Raw genomic sequence first — 23,844 nt, 5'->3', positions numbered from 1 at the left:
ATTCACATGTCTGGTGATCTGAGAAGGCGATGGGTTATGCACCCTAACAGACCATCTTAAATTCCATTTTAAACCAGCCCTTTTTATAAGGAGAAGAAAAGAGCAGGCAAGGGGTTTGGAATTCAGGGGATAAGTGGATCAGACCAAAGCTGCAGCATCCTTTCATCTCTGTCCTGGGAGGTGGCCTTTAATTATGTGCTGGGCAGTGGGCGTCTCACACTGGAGCACAATGGCTCAGATTCCATCTTGAATTGCTTGCAGTCCTCCTGGGGCACAGAGGCAGGACTGCTTGTGGTCTCCTGGAGTCAGGGTGGGTCATACCTTCAGCTCCTGAAACAATGGCTTTTTACAAGCATTGATTACTAAACTTATTAGCTATTACCTAAACTAAAATTTTCTAACTCTTGCGTCCCCCATCATTGCCTTCTGCAGCCTCTGCAAAGGGCCTTTGCAGATGTGATTAAACTAAGGCTCTTGAGATGGGAGGTTATCCAGGGTTATCCAGATGCAGCCAATGTAATCACAAGGATTTTGTCTTTGTAAAACGGAGGCAACCCTGCCTGGTGTGGCTCAGTGGATTGAGTGCCAGACTACAAACCAAAGGGTCACTGGTTCGATTCCCAGTCAGGGCACATACTTGGGTTGTGGGCGAGGTCCCCAGTGCAGGGTGCATAACCACACATTGATGTTTCTCTCCCTCTCTTCCTCCCTGCCTTCCCCTCTCTCTAAATATAAGTAAATGAAATCTTTTTTTTTAAACTTTTTTAAATGAAAGCAAAAAGGCCAGACTCAGAGATTACATGACCCGAGAGGCCTGAGCAGCGTGGTGCCAGCAGCTGGGGACACAGGCAGCCTCCAGACTCTGGAAAAAGCCAGTAAATAGACTGCCGTGCAGGGTGTCCGACCTTTTGGCCTCTTTGCAGAGTCCACACTGGAAGAAGCAGAGTTGTCTTGGGCCACCCATTAACTACATTGTGACACATAATCACAAAAAAAATCCCATAATGTTTTAAGTAAATGTACGATTTCGTGTTGGGCCAAGTTCACAGCCACCCTGGGCTGCGCAGGGCCCTTGGACACAGGCGGGACACCCCGGCGGAGCCTCCAGAAGGAACCCAGTCCTGACATCAGGCGGGGGACTACATTTCAGACCTCCCCGCTGCAGAACAGCACGATAACAAAATCGTGCCCTTGTAAACTGCCACGCTGGTGGTGCTTTGTCAGAGCAGGAACAGAAAACCGATACAACCAGTGAAATTAGCAAGAACTCCCTTTCCTGGAAGACCAAGTTCCGTGTCTCCCAAATATTTCAAAAATACTTTTGTTTTTCAGTTGTTTGTTCGCAGGTTGTATCATTTTTAATGTTATAAAGCATTTAGAGGCCTGGCCAATATTTTATTACTATCCAGATTAAGCTAAATTAACACAACACTGAATCCACATAAATAAATAAATAAATAAATAAATAAATAAAGCGGCCACCCGTCACCCACTACTGATGTGGACAAGTCGCCTCCTTTCTGGGACAAGGCTTTCTCATCTGAACAGCAAGAGGGCTGGACTCGATCACGTTTCCTCCGGGGGACTCATGCCTGGGCCACGTGGGAGGTGGGAAGACCCCGAAACTGCGCGAGAGGGCAGGGTTCTCCCGGCTGCCTGCCTCAGAATCCCCTACAGATGCCGCGGTCCCTCATCTCGAATCAGAAGGGCGTTACTCGCAGGGACCTGAGGGTTCCCCAGTGCGAGATGCGCCTGCAACGGTACTGGTGCCAATTTAGAGACTTCACGGAATCAGAGGAAGAAAATACCACGAGCTTTCTCGACAGCGTAATCAAAGGAAGCGGTTTGCCGGAGACGCTTGGATTCGGAGCCGCTGACGTCACGGTCCGCCTTCTCTGAGCGCTGGGTGCCCGGCCTCTGGGGCCGTTAGCCTGAGTAAATGAAACACGGGATGCTCAATTACATTTGAGTTTCAGATAAATAACAAATCATTGTTTGGTGTAACTATATTCCCAGGTGATATTGAGGATATACTTATACAAAAAACAAGTATTCATTTTCTTTTTTTATTATTTAATTCCTGATCTAATCATAGTCACCATAGAAGCAAACCATAAAGTCCACCAGAAAGACCTGGTAAACAATATCTACCTCCTCACCACCAATGCCGGCAATCCACATTCCCTTCCCTGGCTGGGGCCTGTCAGGCCTGGTTTCATTGTCCCAATGTCTCCCCCAGGAGACAGCCAGGACATACCCTGCCTTCCTCCTCCTGAGGCCCCGCCTCCTCTCCCCAGCCACAGCCTTTGATGGCTGTCCCGAAGTGCCCGCGGTGTTGGGACAGAGAGGCAGCTGGATACGCAGTCCTGCGCCAAGGGAAAACTAGACCCAGACAGTAGTTAAAGCGACAAAAACGATACTGCAGTCGGGGAAAGAGACCTCAGTCTCTGCAGGGCCGTCCAGAGCTCGGTCCCAAATGCAGCCTGGGCAGGGGTCACTTACAGCCGAAGAGCAGGGTGGGGTCAATGGAGGGAACTTGTGAAGAGGGAACAGGTCAACAGGGCTAAACTGACCCGACAGGATCCACGCTGAAGGCAGGCCGGGGTCATCAGACATCACCGTGGGGAAGGCGGAGGACGAGATGAGAAGGTGATCGGATGGGGAGGCGAGGGATGCTGGTTTAACGGACTTTGCAGGGTTCTTACTAAAACCGGATTTTATAAGCACACAGATGGGCCAAGGAGAAGGCTCAGGAGCTTGACTAAAATTCTGTCAATCAACGAATCCGGGCCCTGGCTGGTGTAGCTCAGTGGACTGAGCACGGGCCTGTGAACAAGAGGATCGAGGTTCGATTCCCAGTCAGGGCACATACCTGGGTTGCAGGCCAGTTCCCGGGCAGGGGACACACGATACATTGTGTGTCCTTGGCAGAGGCAACCATACATTGATATTTCTCTCCCTCTCTCCTTCCCTTCCCCTCTAAAGATAAATAAAATATTAAAAAAAAAAAAAAACGAATCCGTCGCCTGCCCATCACATCCTGCCAGAGGAACAGGCTACCCACCAGGGAAATAGCCCAAGGACAGACAGCAAACACTTGTTAGGGTCTGGCTGGACTGTCTCTGTCCTTCCCAGGATAAAATAACCCTCAACTAATCCAGGATGTGATTAAATTGATTGAGGAAATGTTCAATCTTTCAGACGAGCCACAGCCTGGCAGTAAGCTTTGAATACAAATGCAGGGTTTTGCAGGGATGCGTTTTATCTGACTCTGGAAATGAGAGGCTCTTCGGAGGGGAGCATACAAATTTGTTCAAAATGTCCCCGACTTTGGGAGAAAAGGCACTTAAGCAAGACGTGAGGAGTGCCCTTTAATGTCCAGCCTGGGGTCCCTTCTGGACCGATCCCCTAGACCAGCCCTGACCTCACAGCAGCAGACTAACTCCCCTGTGGCCGCCTCCCCCCCCTGGAGCATTTTCACTTCTGTCCTCCCCACCCCACCCCACCCCCCGCACAACAAGCTGTGAATATCATTCTTCCCATTCTACAAACAGGAAAGCAACGCTTTGCGTGAGGGAAGCACGGTCACTTTGCTCGAAGTAACAGATCCCTTCCAGCCTGAAGCAGCCCTCCCTCTCTTCCCTAGTCTGGACAACTTGCTCGGATGTCATTTCTACATGTGAAGATTCTGTACTCGTGGGGGCACATGGAGAAATTTCCATCTCTGTCCACCACCCCACCCTTTATGCTCAGTAAATTTCCTCCCTTTGCTGAAAATTTGCCCCCTTTCATGTAACTCCAGCCTTCAGGGTCTGCAGGCAAACCACAGTCCTTAATCAGGACGGTCACATCGGAGCAGTTAGGAAACACCACACAAAGGGGCTGGCCCACCTCTGACCTTCTACACTTGATCTTAGCCAAAAGGCCGAGAAGCGATCCACCTCTGACCTTCTAAAAAGTCTCAGCAAGGTCTCAGGTTTGCATTGTGGGTATGTTATTTAATCCAGGAAATCATAGCTTCTAAATTTATGAGGCAAATTTATATCCAACATATACATTAAGCTCTATCCCTAAATTCAATTAGATAATAACCCAAGGGATTTTGCAAAGCCTAAGTATAAACACACCTTCTCTGCTGATCCTTCTCTACTGCTCTCAGAATTCCTGTGTCCGGAGGCTGCGAGGCCTTAACCCCAGGCTCACCGCTACTTGAGGACACTGATATCAACCCTGATTTTCACCTATAAAGCCCAGCCTAGCCAGGCTGGCAGAGACCGGGAGCATCACTGTAGGTCATTCCCCATGATGTCCACATGGTGGTCTCTGCCCCACTGACCCTCTTCTCCACCTAGAGCAAGTCTGTTCCTTTGTCAAGCCCCTGCTCAAATCTCCCCTGACCTCCAGGGCGCAGGGCGGCTATGAGAATGGAGGTCACAGCGGTCAAGCTCCCTGCCCAAGCCGATGCAGATGGGGGTGCCAGTTCTAGCACAGCTCTGACTGTCACTGCCATGCCCTCACGCCCACCTCTCCTGAAAAATCCCATGCTACCCCAGCTCCTTCTGCCTCCTCCACGTTGCTGTGTGGTCACCAGGGTGCTCACCCCTCTCCTCCATAAAATCCCGAACTCCCTGAGGGCTGTCTTTGAGGTCTCACGTCTGGCTCTGGGCCTGGTACTTAGTGAGCTAAACATACATTTCCAAACAAACCCTCCCGTCTCCTGGCTCCAGGGACAGCAGTTTGATGAATGGTCAGAACCTGGTAATAAATTAAAATTCATTTTATAATGTGGCTATAGAGAGAGACAAAGACTGTGCTACTAGTGACATCATGTCGGGCTGGTGACACCATTGATCATTAGTCACTTATACTTCAAGATAGTGCCCTTGGCTTGGACACAGGGGGAAGGCAGTCCAGAGTCTCACAGAGCATGTCACCATGATCTGTAGGAACTGTCTCCAGAAGCGGTGGGGCTGTCCAGCCGATGTGGACTGCACCAGCCGCCCCACTCAACAGAAGCTGTGCTTTGTTCATCTCTACAGGCCCCAGAGTCTCAGCAATTATTTTTGGATAACTGAATTAATTCCTTTTAAATCACATGAAACTCCTGATATTGTTGAGGACAAGAAGCTCAGAAGAAACCCCCTCTGAGTCTCCCATTTTCCCCTCTGACTTGTGAGAACAGGCTCCAGAGAAGGGAAGTGCCCAGATGGTCAGCGGGTCAGATGCTCTCCACACCCACTCGCACCTCTGTGCCACTCCCTCCTCTGGGAAACCCCTTCCTTGTCTATCAGGTGACCTCCTACATCAGGTCTCCCTGCAATAAAAGGGCCTCCTGCAGTCAGTCCCTTGAGGGTTTTCCTGATTCAATATTGGTCATTTTCACAAGTTCAGCCTTAGGGTAGGTAAAGCAGGAAGACTTGGCAGACAGGCCCTCTCTCTGCAACTTTAGTAACAAAATCTGCAGTGATGGGGGGAAATGTGCCCCCGGGTCTGAGGCCGTTCCTGGAAGGCCCTGGGCTCCAACCTGTGGTGTGACAGGCATGGGGCGCAGACTAAAAACTTGGAGATGAGAACAGAGAGTGCCCGGGGCCTGAAAACCAGGAGTAGGGCTGTAAAAGCCAGACAGCTTCTGCAAACAAACCAAGGTCTTTCCGCCGATGCCATGAGCAGCATGGGGTGGGGGCCGACGAAGAAGCAGTGGACTGAAGAATCTGCGTGCCACTCCTCACCCCATCATTCACTAGCATGATCATAAGCAAATCCCTTGGCTGCTCTCAATTTCGTTTCCTTAGCTATAATATGGTCTCACAGTGAGCGGGGACTAGCTTCCTACACGACTTTTCTGGAAGATGTGAGCAACACCGCGGGCTGGGATCCCTAGAGACAATTCCCAGGCCTCCTGGGAGTTCCCGGGGTTCTTTGTGGAGAAGAGATTCTCACGCTGGACAGGAACACTTTGTAATTTGCCTCTGACAGGATTCAGCTCAGCCTCTCCAAACGGTTTACAAAACGCTCTAACATCCAAGACGCATCCTCAATCCTCATTGCATCGTCCCATCGGTTTCTTTTATAAAGAAGGAGGTCCGGCCCCGTGGGAGACAGAGCGCCAGGCCCCAGCCCGGGAGAGCTCGGGCACCTGGGCTGGGCAAGCGCAGCTGTCCCACTCCACCCCCTCCTGGGGCGGGGCGGGGGCGGGGCGAGCCGGCAGGGGGCGGGACCCGCACGTGTCACGTGATGCCCGGCCCGGAAGCGCTAGCCCCGAGACCCCCGAGTGACCGGGTCAGGGGCTGTAGTTTCGAGTGATCGTGGAGGTCGCAGGGGTCCCTGCAGTGTCGCGCTCCCCTCCTCCGCCGCCATGGCCTGGACCAAGTATCAGCTGTTCCTGGCCGGGCTTATGCTCGTCACCGGCTCCATCAACACGCTCTCAGCAAAGTGAGTTCATGCCCAGAGGGGAGAGGAGGGGGCTCTGCCGGGCCTGACGCAGCCCAGGCGGGTGCTGGCGACCCCCGCGTATCTTCCCCACCCTACGCCTCAGCTCTCCCCCTCCCAGCTTCACCCGCTCGTCCAGTTTCTCCGGTCGGTTCACTTGGTTTATATACCATCCCAGGGGTGTGAGGCCTGGGGAATTGCGGAGCGGGTTCATGCCCCCATCTGGAGGACCCAAGCCCCGGCTTTGACTCGCTATGTGACTGAGCCTGGCGAGTCACCTTACGCCTCTGCGCCTCAGTTTCCTCATCTTTAAACAGGAGACTTAGACCAGTTCCTCTCCAGGCCCCCTTTCAATGTTGGCGTTGGAGGCCCTACCCTCCAGGAGCTGCGGGAGGGATGGGTGGGTGGGGGAGGAGGTTCCCAGACTGGTGCACGCGCGCTACAACATGGCCATGGACGCCCAGTGATCGTAGAGGGCTGTGGCGGCAGAGAAGGGGCTGCCCTATCCGACCCTCACGGAGGGAGGGTTACAACTGGAGTTTACATGTGGGGCGGGGAGGTGCGCCGGGCACGTGGAGGCAGGGAACAGCAGGGCCAGATGACAGCAGGTTGTAACTAGCACCAAATGGCCAAGCTGGGTTTTATCCCGTAATCAAAGAGAGGCTTTTGAAGGAGCTAGGTATAAGGGGGCTAAATGGTAATGGAGAAAAAATGCAATACAATAAAGACTTACAATATACAATACAATAAAGATTGAATCAAAAGAGAGAGAGAGGCTTTTGAGCAGAGGCGTGACATGCTAAGAGTGATGTGATGAACCACCTGATTGTCAAGGTGAAGAGTAGTTTGGTGCAGGGAAAACCACCCAAGCCTGCTGCGTGGTAAATGAAGGGAACTAGGAGGTGGGAAAGGCAGAGGCAGGTGGGAGAAACCAGGTGCAGAATGAAGCCACAAGGCCTGACCCACAGGCTTGAGAGACAGTGGATTTCTGTGTGAAAGAACAGAAGGGCCATTCACCCTGGCAGGGAGGACAGGTGGGCCAGCCATTCAGCCATGATGTATGAGGGTGCCGTGCTGGTGGAACAGGGAGGATGGTCCTCAGGGGGCTGGGGATTGAGGATCCAGGGCTGTCAGGCTGAGCGACCAAACATAGCCTCTTCTCTGGAATGAGGAGGCTTCTCTGCGAGGAGGACCAGGGCCCAAGCCGCAGCCCCTTATTCTGGCAGCTCTGCCTCTTTCTCTGCCCCCACCTCAGAGCAGGGCCTTCTCTCCCTCTGTCCACCATCGAAGAGTCCCCGGACCCAGAGCCTGGCCTGTCTCTGAACTGATTCCCAGGCACACGTGGAGAACAGTGTGGTCTCCCAGTCAGACCTGGCCTCTGCCCGGGCCCTGCCAGGCTCCAGAGCAGAAAGGAGTCACCTAGTCACCTTCTTGCCTATGCTCCTTGGCTGGTCCTAGCATATTCGTTTTTGAGTCTTTTTTTAAAGATTTTTAAAATTTATTTATCTTTAGAGGGGAAGGGAAGGAGAGAGGGAGAGAAATATCAATGTATATCCCCCACTGGGAACTGGCCTGCAACCCAGGCATGTGCCCTGACTGGGAATCAAACAGTGGTTGTTTGGTTTGCAGGCCCACGCTCAATCCACTGAGCTATACCAGCGAGGGCTGTTTTTGAGTCTTTGGTTCCTAGCACACTCCATCAGGGATGTGAGAAAGGCCCAGAAGAGAGGTCAGGGGGAGAAGTATTCTATTCAACTCATCAGGCACGTATAAGGTGCCTACAGGTTGTGAGGCCCTGTCTAGACTCAGGGATGTGGACAGAAGTGACTAAAAAATGATCCCTGCCTTTGAGATGCTTAGAACCTGAGGTGGAGGAGACAGATGTGTTCACACTTGGCAATGACCTCCCTTCTCCAAAGAAGTGGAGCTCTGGGTGGGGCCCACCTTCTCTCTGAGTCAGCTCTCTGTATCTGTCTTGTGCTGGTTTCCCAAGCCCTGTAGCCTCCTGAAGGTCCCTCCTGTTGTGAGCCCTTAGCTGTAAAGGAGCCTCACCCTGAGGGCCCCTATCTCCAACTGGGATTCAAATGCAGCAGAACGAGTCACCATCCATCTGTCTGTAGCATCAGCCAAGATCTCAGTCAAGTGCTTAGAGAGTGGTTGCCAGGGCTGCTGTCCCTAAGGAGAGAGGACATTACTAGTTAATACTGGGGTAAACTGTAGTGACTCAGCTCCTTCCTTTAAAAGCTCCAAACTGGTCAGGTAGGAAGCTAGAGGGTCCTCAGCCTCAGGGGGCTTTTACCTTGAGAGGCAGGAAAGAGTCCCCCAGTTGGGGACCCTACCTTTGATCTGTCCTCCGCCTGATCACCTGATGCAGGGACTCTCAAGAGCTTTCCTGCCTGAGACGGGCCCCAGAATTGGACTCTAAATAGTGTTCTAAGGCCAGACTGTGAGAAGGATGCTCTCGGCGAGAAAGAACTGGGGAAAGTGGCTGTGTCCATCCTGATAGGAATTAATTATCAGTTCGAAATCACAGTCTGACCTGCAGCTTCTGGTGGGGACAGACAGACAAGAATTCAATCATAGCAAGTGCTAATGAGCTAATACACGGAGAGCCTCGGGTGCCAGGTCCTCCTCTGGCCCCCTGTTGCGTGTTAATTTAATGAATTCTGGGAACTACCCTATGAGGTAGACAGAGTCGTTGTCCTTGGATGAGGAAACTGGTGTGGGAAGAGGGACTTGCTTGCCCAAGTTTAACTCATCTAGAAAGTTTATATTTGAGCCTAAATAATCAGCTCTGTGATCCATGCCATTAATCATCACCGTAGGGTGGTGCTGGGGACTCGTCTGGCCATTTTTTTTAGGCATTTGGAGTTGTTAGAAAAGTAGAAATCACCCATTCTAATCCCCACAATTTATAGTTGAGTTCCAAGAGAAGTTTCTTTTTGTGACTCCACCGGCCAGTGTCACACAGAGCTGGGAGCAGAACCCAGGTCTCAGCGTTGTAGCCCAACCTCTGCTACTTACGACTGCAGTGCCTGGAGTCCCTCCCCCTGGGCCTTTCTCTCACGTCTCCCCAGGCAAGGATGGACAACAGGTGCCTGCCGAAGGGGCAGTCCTGGAAGTGGCACCTCCCTGCCCTTCTCTCAGAGCACCCTCCCCCTGGGGCTGGGCAACGAGCCTCTGTCCCAGCCCAGGGGACCCTGCTGGCACCCTGCTTGGTTTCCCCCTCTAGCCAGAGGCCATGCAGGATTCAGGTTTAGAGCCTCTAGGAGCTTCTTGCGGTTCCTTAGCCTGGAAGGTGAGTGTGCTTCCCTCCCCGGCCCCTTGGGAGGACTAAGGAGAGGGGATGAGGAAGTGAGTAGGAGCACGTGCTGCCTGCTGTGACCACAGGTCAGCCCTCCGCTGGAGAGGCCACTCTGCCCACTGAGCAGGTTAGGCAGAGACGGGCCTGCTCTGGCTGGGAGGGGGGTGGGCGTCACATACCCACAGGAGGGAAACCCACCCAGCGGGCTGCCCCTTCAGCCCTGTCCCTGGGTCTTGGCAGAGGGCCCCTTCCTGTGCAGTGGCCCCTTCTCCTTTCTGCGGCTGCTTTCACCCAGGAGCTTCTGCTGATGTGATTCCTGGAGACCAAACGTGTCTCCTTCCTCTGCACTGCTTTGGTCTGTCTGCCTGACCCAGTGCCTGTCCATGGGGTTGCTCCCATTTCTGGGCCCTGCTCTCCTGAAGCCAGCTGGGGTTCTGCATGTAAAGAGCCAAGGTCAAGTAGACACTCACTAAGTAAGGCTCAGATCCCCTCCTAAACGTCTGCAGGGTGTGAAGCTCACCCAGCCAGGGAGGGGCCATGGGGTGACTTCTCCTCCACCAGGCAGGCCCGCTGGGTCCAGGGACCCTGTCAGGAAAGTGGCAGGAGGCCTGGGACCACTGGGTCCCTATAGAGTCTCATCGTCCCTTCTGTGCCAGCTCTAACATTTACCTTGGCTGCCGCCCCCACCTTGGGTTCCACGAGCTGGCCTGGGATAATTGCTTCACAGGGTTCCTGGGCCAGCTGGGGAAAGCCTGACATCAGCAGGGCAGTGCAGGAGAGCGGGAAAAGCCTGAGACCTGGAAGCTGTGGGACCAGATGAGTCACAGGGCCCCTCCAAGCCTCAGTTTCATCTGTGAAATGGGCGTGACTTCCCACCTCTTCCCAGACACGGGTTAAGATCTGCTGAGAAAGGTGTTCCCGTTGCACTTAGAGAGGAGAGCGCTCGTCCTCATTTGTCACCTCGTAAGCTGGGGCTGCCTGGAGAGTGGAGCAGCTCTGCTTCAGATCCCGCCGGGGGAGAAAGGAGCTGACTCACTGGGCCTGACCAGCTGAGCACTCAAGAGGAAATGACAGAGATTCTGCGGGGAATGGCCACCCAGCCAGCGGGTCTGAGGCAGCCACATCATCCACTTCCTCCCTTTCTGTCCGCCACCCCGCCCCACATACAGATACTGTCCGCTCTCAGAATGCTGAGCTTTGCATTTGCCTGGGCAAGGATATGTATAGTGACTCACCCTGCATCAAGGGCAGCGCACGCCATCCTGCCCTGGAGGCCATGGCCTTCCCCTGGGAACGGTATCTACAGAGAATGGAGCAGGGGGCGTCTGCAGAGCTGACTCCTCCCCATCTCAGCCAGGGGAGGCGAGGGTGTGGAGCTGGAGGCAGAGACTCCTGGGCACTGGCCTTTCTGGCACCTCAGCCCTGTCTCGTCCCTTGTCCGAGTCATAAGGAGCTTCATGACAGGGCATGGTGGCTGTTTCTCCTCCCCCTGCGGCACTTTGCAGCTCGGTGGACCTGCTGGCGCAGTAGCCGGAGGCCTTCCAGCCACCTCTGCCTCAGCCAGCAGGGTAGGTCCCAGAGAATGGCCGCTCTCCCAGAAGCCTCCAGGCTGGAGCCAAGCCGGACTTAACACAAGGGGCCGTGGCTGCTGCTCCACGGAGGGGAACAGGTTGGAGGGGCAGAAAAGCACTTTGATTGACCACCTGCCACGTGCCAGGTCCTCTGTATCTTATTTATTTATTACTTTTGACACTTCATCAGTGTTATCCCCATTTTATGGGTAAGAACACTACAACTTGTCCAGCCTCTGAGGCTCAAAATCAGATTTCCATGTAGCCTGCTGCCTGTTCCGAATGTACATTCAAGCACATGGTTTGGGGCCTCATCTGCCTGTCGTTGACCGGATGAACCTGTATGCGCCTCTCTCCACGCTTCCACCCCCACCTTGAAGTCCCGTCTGTCGGGTGAGGATCCGTGAAGTGAGGCTTAAACCAGACAACCCACATGAAGTGCTCAGCACAGGCCTGGCACCAAGTCCGTACCCAGTGAATCCTTGCTTATAAAAACCTTTTAGTGACAGGTTTTGCAAGTGGCCAAGTGCTATCCCTACTTGGGGGTCATTGCTGTCATCCCCAGATGGATTGGGACAGGATTTTGGCTCTTGTTCTGTGCCGCCTGAGGTCCCTCTGTGCCTGCACAACGAACTGAAGTCTGTCTCCGGGCCAGGAGAGAAGCTCAACTCCTCCCAGAGTGCCTGCTGGCCTGACCTGCTCCCTGGCCCGGAGAGAGGCTGGGGAGGGCAGACTCTTCTGATGACACCTGATCCCTCAGGCCATACACAGTCCCCAGGCCCTCAGATACAAAAAGACTCCTTTTCCCCAGCTGGGAATGCCGCCAGCCCCAACCTGTTCAGGCAGACCTTCCCCTTGGAGAAGACAGACCTTTGGGGGAAGGGGAAGGGAGTTCAGCACCAGCCCTAAAGCCAGCCCCCGCCCCCCGCCCCCAGTATCCCTCCCTGGGAAAAGACAGGCTCAGCCTGTCCCACCAGCAGGAGACAGACACCTCAGACCAGGTGCAAAATTAGGACCTGTCAGGCATTGCCTCTAGACTCTAGAATCTGCCTGTTCACTTGGAGGGATCTGGAAGTCTCATTCGTTCGACCAGACTGTTGGAACTTCCGTCTAGTAGTGTGCCAGAAGCAGGGGCTTGAGCGATGTGGAAGCTGCTGGGTGCTGAGCCTGGTTGTAAAGCAGGCCAGCCCTGAGCCATAGTTTGTCTCCAGCCCCCACCCACATCCCATGCCCTTCCCTCACTGGGGATCTAAGAGTGAGAACCTGTAGCAGATCAGACAGAAGTGAGACCCCAGAGAGCAGGTGGTTTCATTCTATAGGGAGGGCTTCCTTTCTCCATTGGTCTGGGCGCTGGTTTTAGCCTGGTCCCCTGACCCAGATTTCTCTCTGCCTTCCCAGCCAGTCCTATCAGAACTCCCCGCCCTGCGGTTCTCCTTTGGGTGTTATCATCCCCGAGGACCACGAGCCCTCCTAACTGCCCCTCGCACTCCACATCTCAGGGAGTGGGTGGGGGTCTCCCTCGGTGAGATAAGCCTTAGCCTTGTTCGTTGACCTCTGGGAGGTAGGTGTTCATATCTCTGAGCAAATGGAGTCTACCCATCACAGGTCTGTGCTACCCTCTCGGTTGGCCAGGAGCTCCACCACCACTCAGTCCACCCCTCCCACTTTGAGCATCCAGGCATCATGTCCTTGCCTTGGGCTGGGCAAAAGAGCCTCCTGTTCCCCTCCCCAAACGTGGGGCTCAGAGAAGCAAGGACATTTCTGGACAGGATGTTTGTCAAACCCAGACCCTAACTGCTTGGCACAACCAGTAGCCCATGCTTGGGGCTCTGTGGGGACACAGGAAGTAGAAGGCACCCCTGCCCTTTAGGAGCTCAGGCTTGTGCAAAGCCAACTGGAGCAGGGCTGGGCGCTGCAGTGTGACCGCCCTTGGCAGATGTGTAAGAGGCAGAACTCTCAGTTTAGAGGCAGCCGCTGCCTGTTGCGGGGCACTGCAGAGGGGGCAGGTCAGTGCCCACAGGAAGCCGTCAGGGTCTGCATTGGCTGGAGTCAGCAGTGTGACACCATTGAAGTCGTGTCAACTAACGAGTCAGTGGACACAGTCCGAGTCACGTCAACTGACCAGGACATCCAGCCGAGAGAGGGGCCGCTCTCTTGCCAGGCTTAGTCTGGGCCAGATCACATGCCCTGGGCCCTGGGCCCTGGGCCTGGACCCAGCAGAGTGCATCCAGAAGTCGGCAGCTAGGGAAGTGGAAGGTTAGGAAGGGCTGGGCCTGTTTAGCCGGGGGGATGAGAAGATCTGGAAGGTGGAAAGCCTCCAGAGATCTGAAGGGCTTTGAAATGGAAGCTATCAGACTAAACCACAGGGCCACAACGGAGCCCAGCAAAAATGAAACTTAGGGGCGGAGCTTCAGTGCACAGACGGCGGACAATGCAGAATGCTGGTGATGGCTGTGCCGTGAAGGGTTCCGGGCCTGTGCGTGTGCTCGGTGGGGAAGTATGCCGTAATCAGTTATGCCGTCTGCCAGGCTGCTGGCGGGGAGGCCACGCCACTGGTGCCGGACACTTGCCACCTGCTTTACAGTCTGCACTAGAAAGACCCTCCAAACCCTTCAGGTTACGTGAGGATAACCGGGTGGTCTGTGTCAGGCGGTCATTTCCCGGGGCCTAGATGCCTTTGTAGACCCGTGGCTCTTGGTATTTTTGTGCCAGGTAGTCCCTTTGATCAACTGGTGAGGCCTAAAGTCGTGTTTTAAAAGGTGCAGATATGCCTGGCTGGTGTGGCTCAATGGAACCAGAGGGTCGCTGGTTTGATTCCCAGTCAGGGCACATGCCTGGGTGGCAGGCCAGGCACCCAGTAGGGGGCGCACGAAAGGCAACTACACATTGATGTTTCTCTCCCTCTCTTTCTCCCTTTCTCTCTCTAAAAAAAAAAAAATACTTTTTAAAAAATGTGCAAATAAAAGAGTGCAGATCACAGAAATACAGTTACCAAAACATTAAAAAGGAAGCCCTGGCTGGCGTAGCTCAGTGTATGAGCGCAGGCTGCGAACCAAAGTGTCACTGGTTCGATTCCCAGTGATGGCACCTGTCTGGGTTGCAGGCTGAGTCCCCACTTGGGTGCACACGAGAGGCAACCACACATTGATGTTTCTTTCCTTCCCTTCCTCTCTCTCTAAATATAAATAAAAATAAAATCTTAAAAACAAACACTGAAAGCAGATTTGTGATATAGTAATATATATATGTTTATATACTTTGTAACACATAAAATTATAAGCAGTGAGTCTAATTACTATATTTTGGAGNTGTATGAGCGCGGGCTGCGAACCAAAGTGTCACTGGTTCGATTCCCAGTGATGGCACCTGTCTGGGTTGCAGGCCGAGTCCCCACTTGGGTGCACACGAGAGGCAACCACACATTGATGTTTCTTTCCTTCCCTTCCTCTCTCTCTAAATATAAATAAAAATAAAATCTTAAAAACAAACACTGAAAGCAGATTTGTGATATAGTAATATATATATGTTTATATACTTTGTAACACATAAAATTATAAGCAGTGAGTCTAATTACTATATTTTGGAGCCATGGTGAGTGTAAATGATACTCCACAATATCTGCAATGACTCTAATGTGATAATGAAAATAGCTGTGATTTTTGTGTTACAAAGTCACAGGCCTGCAATGCTACATTCATCATTTGAGGGAATGCTTAATTTCAGTTTGAGGTTCATAACATTTCAGCTAAAGGTCCCCACATTCTAACCACGATCCCAATGGAAGGCTGCTTGCCATGGAGACTGCCCCTTTGAGAAGGAACCCCATTTTGGGCCAAGTCCCCTAAGCATGGCCTCCTGGCATTGAGAGGAGCGAGCTTGTCCACAGGCACCCACCACACCACAGGTTTGACCTTCTCTCTCTGCTGCAGGTGGGCAGACAACTTCGTGGCCCAGGGCTGCGGCGGAAGCAAGGAGCACAGCTTCCAGCATCCCTTCCTCCAGGTATCTGCCGCGTCCCTTTCACCTCCCATCTCCCAGGCCTCAGGCCAGGGGCCCCAGAGGCCCTGCTGTTTCCCAACCTATGAGTGGAGTCCTCCCTGCTCCCAGAAGAGCTGCCCACTTCGCTCTCCCTCCCCAGCAGAGGCCAGAGAGTGAGTGGCCCTGGAAGGGGGCAGGGACACAGTCCTCTGTGAGAGGCCTGAGCAAGCAGTCGTGCCCTGGGCACCTCGAGGCCAGCCCTCACCACGTGTGAGTCAGGACGCATTTGGAAAACATCACCCTTTGTTGCAAAACCTTCGATCCACCCACCGGGAGCCCAGGCCACGCTGGAACAGGGCAGGCACCACAAACAGGAAGCACCTCACTGCTCATCGGGGAAGTGGGAGACCCACATTTCAGCCCAGCTCTGCCAGCAACTTGCTCTGTGATCATGAATAAGTTCTTGAGCGTCTCTGGGCCTCAGTTTCTCCATCTGGAACTTGACCTGGGGTTGGCCTAGGTTGGTGGTTTTCACCCAGGCCCTACACAGCCTTAGGATTTGTGGCAAGATGTTTAAGGGGCTCTGGGGCAGAGCCAGGAGGCAGCCTCTGGCCTCCTGCACTCAGTGGCTTTGCTTTTGCCTGCTGTGAGTGCTAGGGTTATAGGTAAGCTCTCGTTTGAAGAAAGGCTGTGTTAAAAATGTTTCGTTAAAGGTGGTCCTTCCAGCTCTAAACCCCTCGGGTTCTGTCCCTGCAGGCCGTGGGCATGTTCCTGGGGGAGTTCTCCTGCCTGGCTGCCTTCTACCTACTCCGATGCAGAGCTGCGAGGCACCCAGATGCCAGCGTGGATCTCCAGCAGCCCTTCAACCCCCTTCTTTTCCTGCCCCCGGCCCTCTGCGACATGACCGGGACCAGCATCATGTATGTGGGTAGGTAGCCAGGCCAGGTGCAGTAGGGCTCAGTGAGGCCCATGACCCACGGGGGCCACTGATGGAGCAGTCACCCCCACCCCCAGCTCATCCTCACCTCACCCCTGCCTGCCCATCTCCCACAGACGTTCACAGATCACACTCACCCAAGATTTACTGAGTGCAGATGCTGTGGGAAGCATGTCTTCAGCTCTGAGAACACCTCAATGAATACGGCCTCGGCCCCTGGGAGCTAATGCCATGTGTCTGTCCTCTCCTAGCCCTGAACATGACCAGTGCCTCCAGTTTCCAGATGCTACGCGGAGCAGTGATCATATTCACAGGCCTGTTCTCAGTGGCCTTCCTGGGGCGGAGGCTGGTGCTGAGCCAGTGGCTGGGCATCCTCACAACCATCGCAGGGCTGGTGGTGGTGGGCCTGGCCGACCTCCTGAGCAAGCATGATGACCAGCACAAGCTCAGCGAAGTGATCACAGGTGTGCCCGGGGGCAGGGATCCAGAGGTTGCCCTTCCTGTCCTGTCCTCTCTAAAAGCCCAGCACAGAGTCATTCAACAAACTTTGACAAGCTCTGTAGGCCAAGCCCTGGGTGAAGGCACGGGGGACAGGCTGCTGTGGGCTTGTACCTGCTCTCAGGTTGACAGGGTGTCAAGAAGGCCAGAGGCCCTGCAGCATGAGAAATGGGTAGAGGAGGAGCCGGAGGCCAGAGGAGGCCGAGGGCTTGTGCTGTGATGAACCTTTCTACACACAAACCACTGCATTTGGGAAAGGAGAGAAACGAACGTTTATTGAGCACTTACTAAGTGAACAGCTTGGTGCCAAGCACTGTGTTTGTCTTCACAGTGCTCGGCAACCCAAGCACATCTCCACAACCCCTGGAGAAACCCCTCCACCACTCGGCATCTCCACAACCCCTGGAAGAAAGCAGTGCAGCCCATTTTGCAATGAAGCAACCACCCTGGTCACTGAGAGATAGGATTAAACCAGCAATGTCTGTGTCCAGGCCTGTGCCACTAAAAGACCCGCTTACCCCATCATGCAGGCTTCGACCCTCTGGGGCTTGTGCCCAGAGTGTGTGACAGTACCTGCTGTGTCCATCTGCCTCACCCATCGGTGACCAGGAGGTCAGGCATGAGGGTAGCCATGACCGTGTGGTGCCTGCAAAAGTTAGGATCTGTTGTATCCCCATGGAAGCTGTCTCCCCTCCACGTTGGGCCTGCCACTCTGCCACCAGCCCCAGGGCTTTGCTTTGTCCCCGCCTCCCTCACCCCGGTCCTTTCCCACAGGGGACCTGCTGATCATCATGGCCCAGGTCATCGTCGCCATCCAGATGGTACTAGAGGAGAAGTTTGTCTACAAGCACAACGTGCACCCTCTGCGGGCCGTCGGCACTGAGGGTGTGTGAGCACGGGGCCTGGGGGAAGGCGTTGGTCAGGGGGGCACACTCTAGGGTAGTGTAGGGAGCAGAGCAGGGACCACGGGTGGGGGTGAGTGTCCTGCCCCGTTCCTTCCTCCCTTCACCACACGTGTGTTGACAGATCCTCTGACCTGGTCATGCATGTGGCCAGGAGCTCAGGGAGCATGGGGCTGAAGGCGAATTAGTCGTAAGCCTCTCTCCAGAGCTGACCCGCAAGAAAGGACCAAGCAGTGTGTTCTAGCGCAGACCACATGTTCCCAAGTGGTGTCTCACCTGCCAGGCAGGTGAGTGTCCTGGGTCAGGAGAGGTGGCATTTGAGCTGCAGTTTCCACAGGCAGAGTGGGAAGGAGGGAGCTCTGGGCTGAGCAGAGACACGGGGAGCTGGACACAAATTTGGAAACAAGTGAGGAATCCTTTGGGTGAGATGCAGGTTTGATGCCTTGGGAAGTGATCAGGTCAAGATCGTATCGTGGAGAACCTAGACCATCAGGCAAGTGGATTTATATTTTAAGTGACAGGGAAGAACCATCACAGGTTTTTGAGCAGGGGAATCACTATGAAAATTATGCTTTAAAAATGCAAGACTAGCAGGGAGGATTAGAGTGGCATTATGAAGCATGGCCTGTGGGCGGGCCAGGGCCTGTTTGTGCCTCGTCCCCAGCGAGCTGACAGCTGTGGCAGGATGTTAATCAACTAATCAGTGACATTTGCAAACATACTGTTTGTTTGTGCCCTTTTTTTTTCTGTCAAGACTTTCTTAATGAAGCAGTGCATTGATTTACATTGTGGTTCAGCTCCTTATCACAGACCAATGACTCTGAATGAGAGAGCTGTTTTTCCACAGCAGTGAGCACTGTAGCGGTGATAGCCAGCAGTTGTTTTCTAAGTGAATAGGCTAGAATTTGAAAGTATCAGACAGCGGTATACACTGTAGGAATAGCTCTTGTTTTCTGAAAGCGTTCGTGTGCGTGTGTGCGTGTGCGTATGTGCCTGTGCACACATATTCTGATCACAATGTAAATGTATTTCTTATTCTTGGTCCAGTCAGAAAAGGTGGATTGAGGTGGAGAAGGCGCAGCCAGAGCCGGCTTGGCTCCAGGACCATGCTAGTGGGAGGTGCTAGTGGGAGGGCCACTAGGAAGGGGTGGCGGCAGGTAAGGGGAGGCCTTGCCAGCCCCCATGTGCTGGCAGGCGGGGCCGAGGGGAGAGTGTGACATGCTGCCTCCTCTCCTACAGGCCTCTTTGGCTTCGTGATCCTGTCCCTGCTGCTGGTGCCCATGTACTACATCCCTGCCGGCTCCTTTAGCGGAAACCCTCAAGGGACCCTGGAGGATGCTCTGGACGCCTTCTGCCAAGTGGGCCGGCAGCCACTCATCGCCCTGGCGCTGCTGGGCAACATCAGCAGCATCGCCTTCTTCAACTTTGCGGGCATCAGCGTCACCAAGGAGCTGAGTGCCACCACCCGCATGGTGCTGGACAGCCTGCGGACCGTTGTCATCTGGGCACTCAGCCTGGCTCTGGGCTGGGAGGCCTTCCACTCGCTGCAGATCCTCGGCTTCCTCATCCTCCTGATGGGCACCGCCCTCTACAACGGGCTGCACCGTCCGCTGCTGGCCCGCCTGTCCCGAGGCCGGCCCCTGGCAGACGAGGGTGAGCGAGAGAGACTGCTGGATGCCTCTCGGACTCCCATCAACGACACCAGCTGAGCCTTCGGCGGGGTCTCTGCTGCCACCTGGATGTACTGTGTTCACCCTGTGGCTGAGGACACCCAGGCTAGTGAGCCTCAAGATCCCTGTCCCCAAGGTCTTACCCTGCCCCTTCCCACAGACCCCCAGGACAGCTGCTGCCACAGAAGATGATGGACACCCAAGTCCTCCTTTGTCACACCTCCTGCAGAAAGGCATTACCCAGCCCCCATGGGCCCGAGTGCAGTGACCGACCCCACCAAGCCCCCTGCAGTCCCCCAGGCCCCTGTGGCAGCGCTAGAGCAAAATCACAAAGTGGAATCGCAGGAACTAATAACCCCAAGAATTTCTAAATCGAGCCAAAATGGATTCTCCAAAAAAGAGAGGTCCATGAGCAAATTCAAAGTAGAACTAAGTCCCGTATTTTTTAAAAACTTGTAAGATATCCCCTAACCCTGCTTGGAGCCCTGGGTTTCACCAGCCCGGTGTGCCCCTCGGCCCACAGCCTCGTCGCCCAGGGCCTGGGTGTCCTGCTCTGACAAGCGGATGGCATCAGTGCTGTGGCCTCAGCACCTTCCAGCCCAGCTGGGCCCGCTCTGTGGGCCTGTTTCTTACCGACCTGGGAAAGAAGTAGCAGCCCCGTTCCCTGGCAGCTCCTCTCTGCCCAGGGCGCCCCCTCCCCAGGCTCATTCTGGTGTTCGGGTGTCCTTACTCACGCACCTCAGGGCCTCCCTTCCCAGAGGACGTTGCAGGGGAATTCCAGGCAGCCCCTGGTGGCAGCTTTTATGAACTCTGCACCTTCCATTTCAAAGGTGAGGGAACTGAAGCCTGAAATTATAAGTTGTTTGGCAAGAGGAGTGTCCTGCACTGGGCTCTGACCACGTAGCCACATGATCCTGCCACAGGCTGGGACCTAGAGCACAGCTGTTTCTCGGCCCCAACCCCAGCAACCAGACCCCGTAGAGGACCCTCCAGGGTGGTGGATTGCCCAGGAGTCCGCCATTCAGAGTGATTCCAGTATCCCAGGCATTATATGAAGTGCTTGGCTTTCATTCTGTTGTGTAACTACCTGCACAGGTGGGTGCAGATGAGGAAACCGTGGCCCAGAGAAGGTTAAGTGACTTCCTCGTGGAGCGGGTATTCCAGAAAGGTTTGCCCGACTCCCAGTCTAGCCCCACCTACTGTGGGTCTTCGGGGGAATTTCCTGTGGCTGGGATAGAAATGTCTCAAGCTGGTGTCCTCCGGGTAACTCCCCTTCCCCCCAAGAAAGGTCCCTGGTACCAGGGACCCCAGGGAGCTGAGTGGCCCTCCTTCCAGCGTTCCTCCTTTTGTGGCAGTTTCTGGGGCCTCAGGCCATTTTGGGTGGCTCAATCTTCAAACACCAAATGCCTTCCTTAGAATGGGCTCTGGGGGTAGGGATCTCTGCCGAGCAAAACCCTCAGGCTGTGTGGGAACCAGCAGGTTATGAGGGTTTGTTGGAGGAAGAGGGTCTGTTCATCCCAGCAGCTCTGGGCCCCAGGGGCTCCTGAGTGTCCCTGGGCCAAGGTGTGTGTCACAGGAAGGAGGAGATGGGGAGCTCAAGGGTGCGGTGTCCAAAAAACTGCCTTAGGATATTGTTTTTAGGCTTTATGTTTAAAAAAGGGAAATTGGCAGTATGGACTTTTTCTTTAATGAGAAAAGGGGTGCCAGGGCTGGGACAGTCCTGGGCGCCGCCTCTAGAATGTCACTGGGAAAGCTCTAAGGTACCAGAGCGTAGAGGTCACCCCACCCTCATACATTATTCACATGAAGACACTAACGCCCAGGAAGAGGAAAGAACTTCCCAAGGTCACACCAGCAGAGACAGCAAAGCCACATGCCCAGTTCAGCCCTCGCCCATCCTTTCTGCCACAGGGAGTGTGGCCGGGAGCCTGAACCGGGACCGGGACCAGGACTGCCCTCTGCAGGGTGTGCTCAGCCTGTGCCTCAGCCCAGCACACTGCTCAGGGGGTGTTAGGGGAGCACTGGGTCTGAGTCTGCGTGCTGCCATGGGGGACTGTGTGGATTCCAATGTTGAAGGGTTGGGGGGATCTATCATGGGACTCAAGGGGTGGCAGAGCCTGGGGAGGGGGACCACCTCATCAGGCCGGCCACCAACTCCAGCAGGTCACTTTACCTCCTGGAGCTTTGGGTCTTCACGTCTCAGAAATGGAGAAGCCGGCCTCCCTCTGGCAGGGTGAGCATGAAAATTACCTAAGGTGAATAAATTGCAGGGCTTTGTAAAGGCCAGCGCACGTGGGGTGTCATGAAAGCTGTCCTGTCCACCAAGGGGTCTGTCGGGCACTGAGGTCTCTGCTGAGTACCTGGGCACGTCAGCTTTGCTCAGAAGACGTTTCACTATACACACCGTCATGTGGTAGAATACAGAATTTCATAGACTATAGGGTAAAATAGAAGACGACTGGCAGTAGGTACCCCTCCCCCCTCCCAGGACGTGTTCACTCTCTCCTCTTGTCAGGGGTGCTTCGGAGGGTGAGTTCGAGAAGTGCTGTGTCGTGCTGGTCTCCTGGGCGGGAGGGTGAGGACTCCCACCCTCTGGCTGAGTTTGTAGGGGGGCTGTAGGGGACATCTGTAGCTGCGGCCCCGCCTCTCTGAGTGGAGGGAGCAGGTTCAGAATGGCGGAAGTTTGGCGTGGAGGCCCTGAGCCCCCAAATCAGAATTGACTTATTCACTTCTGTAAACACGGGTTCACACACAGTGTAATTTAAACCTTCCATGTTGCAGTGAACTGACCAGGCCAAGGCCCTCACAGGGTGGTCCCAGGGCTTCCTGTAGGATTGATTGCCCACCAGGCCCTGGGATACCCCTCAGGCTCCTCTCCCCAGGAATCTGCCCACAGGGTAGGAATTTAGGACCCTGCCAAGTTCTGTTTGCCTTCACTTCGTCCAAAGGTCTCTGCCCAGTTTAAGCAAACAGCAGTCCAGGGGGTCAGAGCTCTGACCCCTGATGGGGAGCAGAGGACTGGAGCAAAGGATCACATGGTAGAGGGAAAGAAGCAGAATCAGGAGTCAGCTGTGACCAAAGCCCTGCGTCTGCCTAGACTGGGTGACCCCTGGGCAAATCATTTTGCCTCTCAAGACCTGGGCTACCCCCCCAAAAGGCAGTTTTCCCAGCATTCCTAAGTGCGCTCATCTCCCAACCCACTTCTAGGTCAATAGCACCCTTTTGCATTGGCCTTGGTTTAGAAGCCGTCTGGCCTTTTGTTGAGTATATCCCTTCAAAGCCCAGTCAGCTGGGTGTTCTCTCTGTAGCCACGAAAGTTTATAAATCACCCTCCTTTAAGAACTCTTGTCCAAAAAAGATTTTAATGAGGAATTTCTGTCCCAGAATTCAGAACACTTTACTGAGAACTGACATGTGCTTTGATGTGGATCCATCAAAGAAGACGGGAGAGACGGACGGACGTGTAAAGTGAGACTCCAGCACAGCCTGCTGTGCAGTGAGAGGCCTTCGCATGGGCTACAGGGCAGGCGGTGCAGGAGAGATCAGCTACCTGCTTGGAACTCGGAGAGAGCTCCACTTGGGTGGGGTGCTGAAGGATGGGCAGGCGGTGTTGGGGGGAGAGGAAGAGGAAGTATTTCAGGAGGAGGGGACAGCTTGCGAAAAGCACAGAAACCTGTGTCACGAGGTGATGTATTCGAGAACTGCAGGTGATGGACTGTACGCCCCGGCAATAAGTGGCCAGAGACTTGGCCAGAGTGGGGCAGGTGCCCAGACAGTGCTGTGCCTCTTAGGTTTTGCTGAGGCATTAGGACTGCAGACGGGGGTGCCCAGTAAAGTTTCAGGTAAGGGAGGGACATGGTGGGAATTAGCTGTTTGGGAAGGTCATCTTGTGATACGGAAACAGATTTGGGTAGCGTTACGGAGTACTGAAGGCCAGTAAGATCACCACTAATTAATTAGGGTCTGGACTATGGAAATGGCTGAGAGGATGAGCAGAAGAGCCATTCAAGAGACTGACATTTTAGGGCCTTGGTTGGAGGACTTCTATTGTGTAAGGCAGTGATTTTCAAATGGTGTGCCACAAGAGTTTTCAAAATATGCAATGCCTGACTAGTCAGGGGCACTGACCTCTTTTCCATTAGACTGTCAAGTGAAAAAATGACAACAGCCAATACAAGAATAGCCATCTGGTGCGAATGAATCAAAATTGCATCTTTTTTTTGTCAGATCTACAAGTGATACATTCATTGGTGTGCCACAGAATATTAGTAATTAGTTGATGTGTGCCATGAGGTAAAAGTGGTTGGAAAATTGCTAGTGTAAGGACATTATGCTGAGTGAAATACGTTCATTCAGAAAAAAACAAATACAGTATGATCACTCTTCTATGTGGAATCTAAAACCAACAATCCTCACCCTGGCCCGGTGGCTCAGTTAGTTGGAACACCATCCTGTACGCCAAAAGGTTGTGGATTCAGTCCCCGGGTAGGTGCCCATGGGAGGCAACTGATCTGTTTCTCTTGCACATCAATGTTTCTCTTTTCATTTCCCTCTC

The 23,844-nt window shown here is 53.9% G+C and overlaps 1 protein-coding gene across 1 annotated transcript; it reads left to right on the top strand.

Moving 5' to 3' along the window:
- Positions 1 to 6,213: 6,213 nt before the first annotated feature.
- Positions 6,214 to 21,570, top strand: SLC35F6 (solute carrier family 35 member F6). Its single transcript, XM_037066758.1, has 6 exons — positions 6,214 to 6,432; positions 15,234 to 15,306; positions 16,039 to 16,210; positions 16,471 to 16,683; positions 17,492 to 17,602; positions 18,859 to 21,570. Exons 1-6 carry the CDS (start codon positions 6,356 to 6,358, stop codon positions 19,326 to 19,328), a joined length of 1,116 nt encoding a protein of 371 aa, XP_036922653.1. The 5' UTR covers positions 6,214 to 6,355; the 3' UTR covers positions 19,329 to 21,570.
- Positions 21,571 to 23,844: the final 2,274 nt, after the last annotated feature.

Source organism: Sturnira hondurensis, unplaced genomic scaffold (assembly GCF_014824575.4).
Source record: "Sturnira hondurensis isolate 20B ecotype Veracruz unplaced genomic scaffold, ASM1482457v3 Scaffold0016663, whole genome shotgun sequence".
Taxonomy (NCBI): domain Eukaryota; kingdom Metazoa; phylum Chordata; class Mammalia; order Chiroptera; family Phyllostomidae; genus Sturnira; species Sturnira hondurensis.
This window is presented reverse-complemented; position numbering and strand designations above follow the sequence as displayed.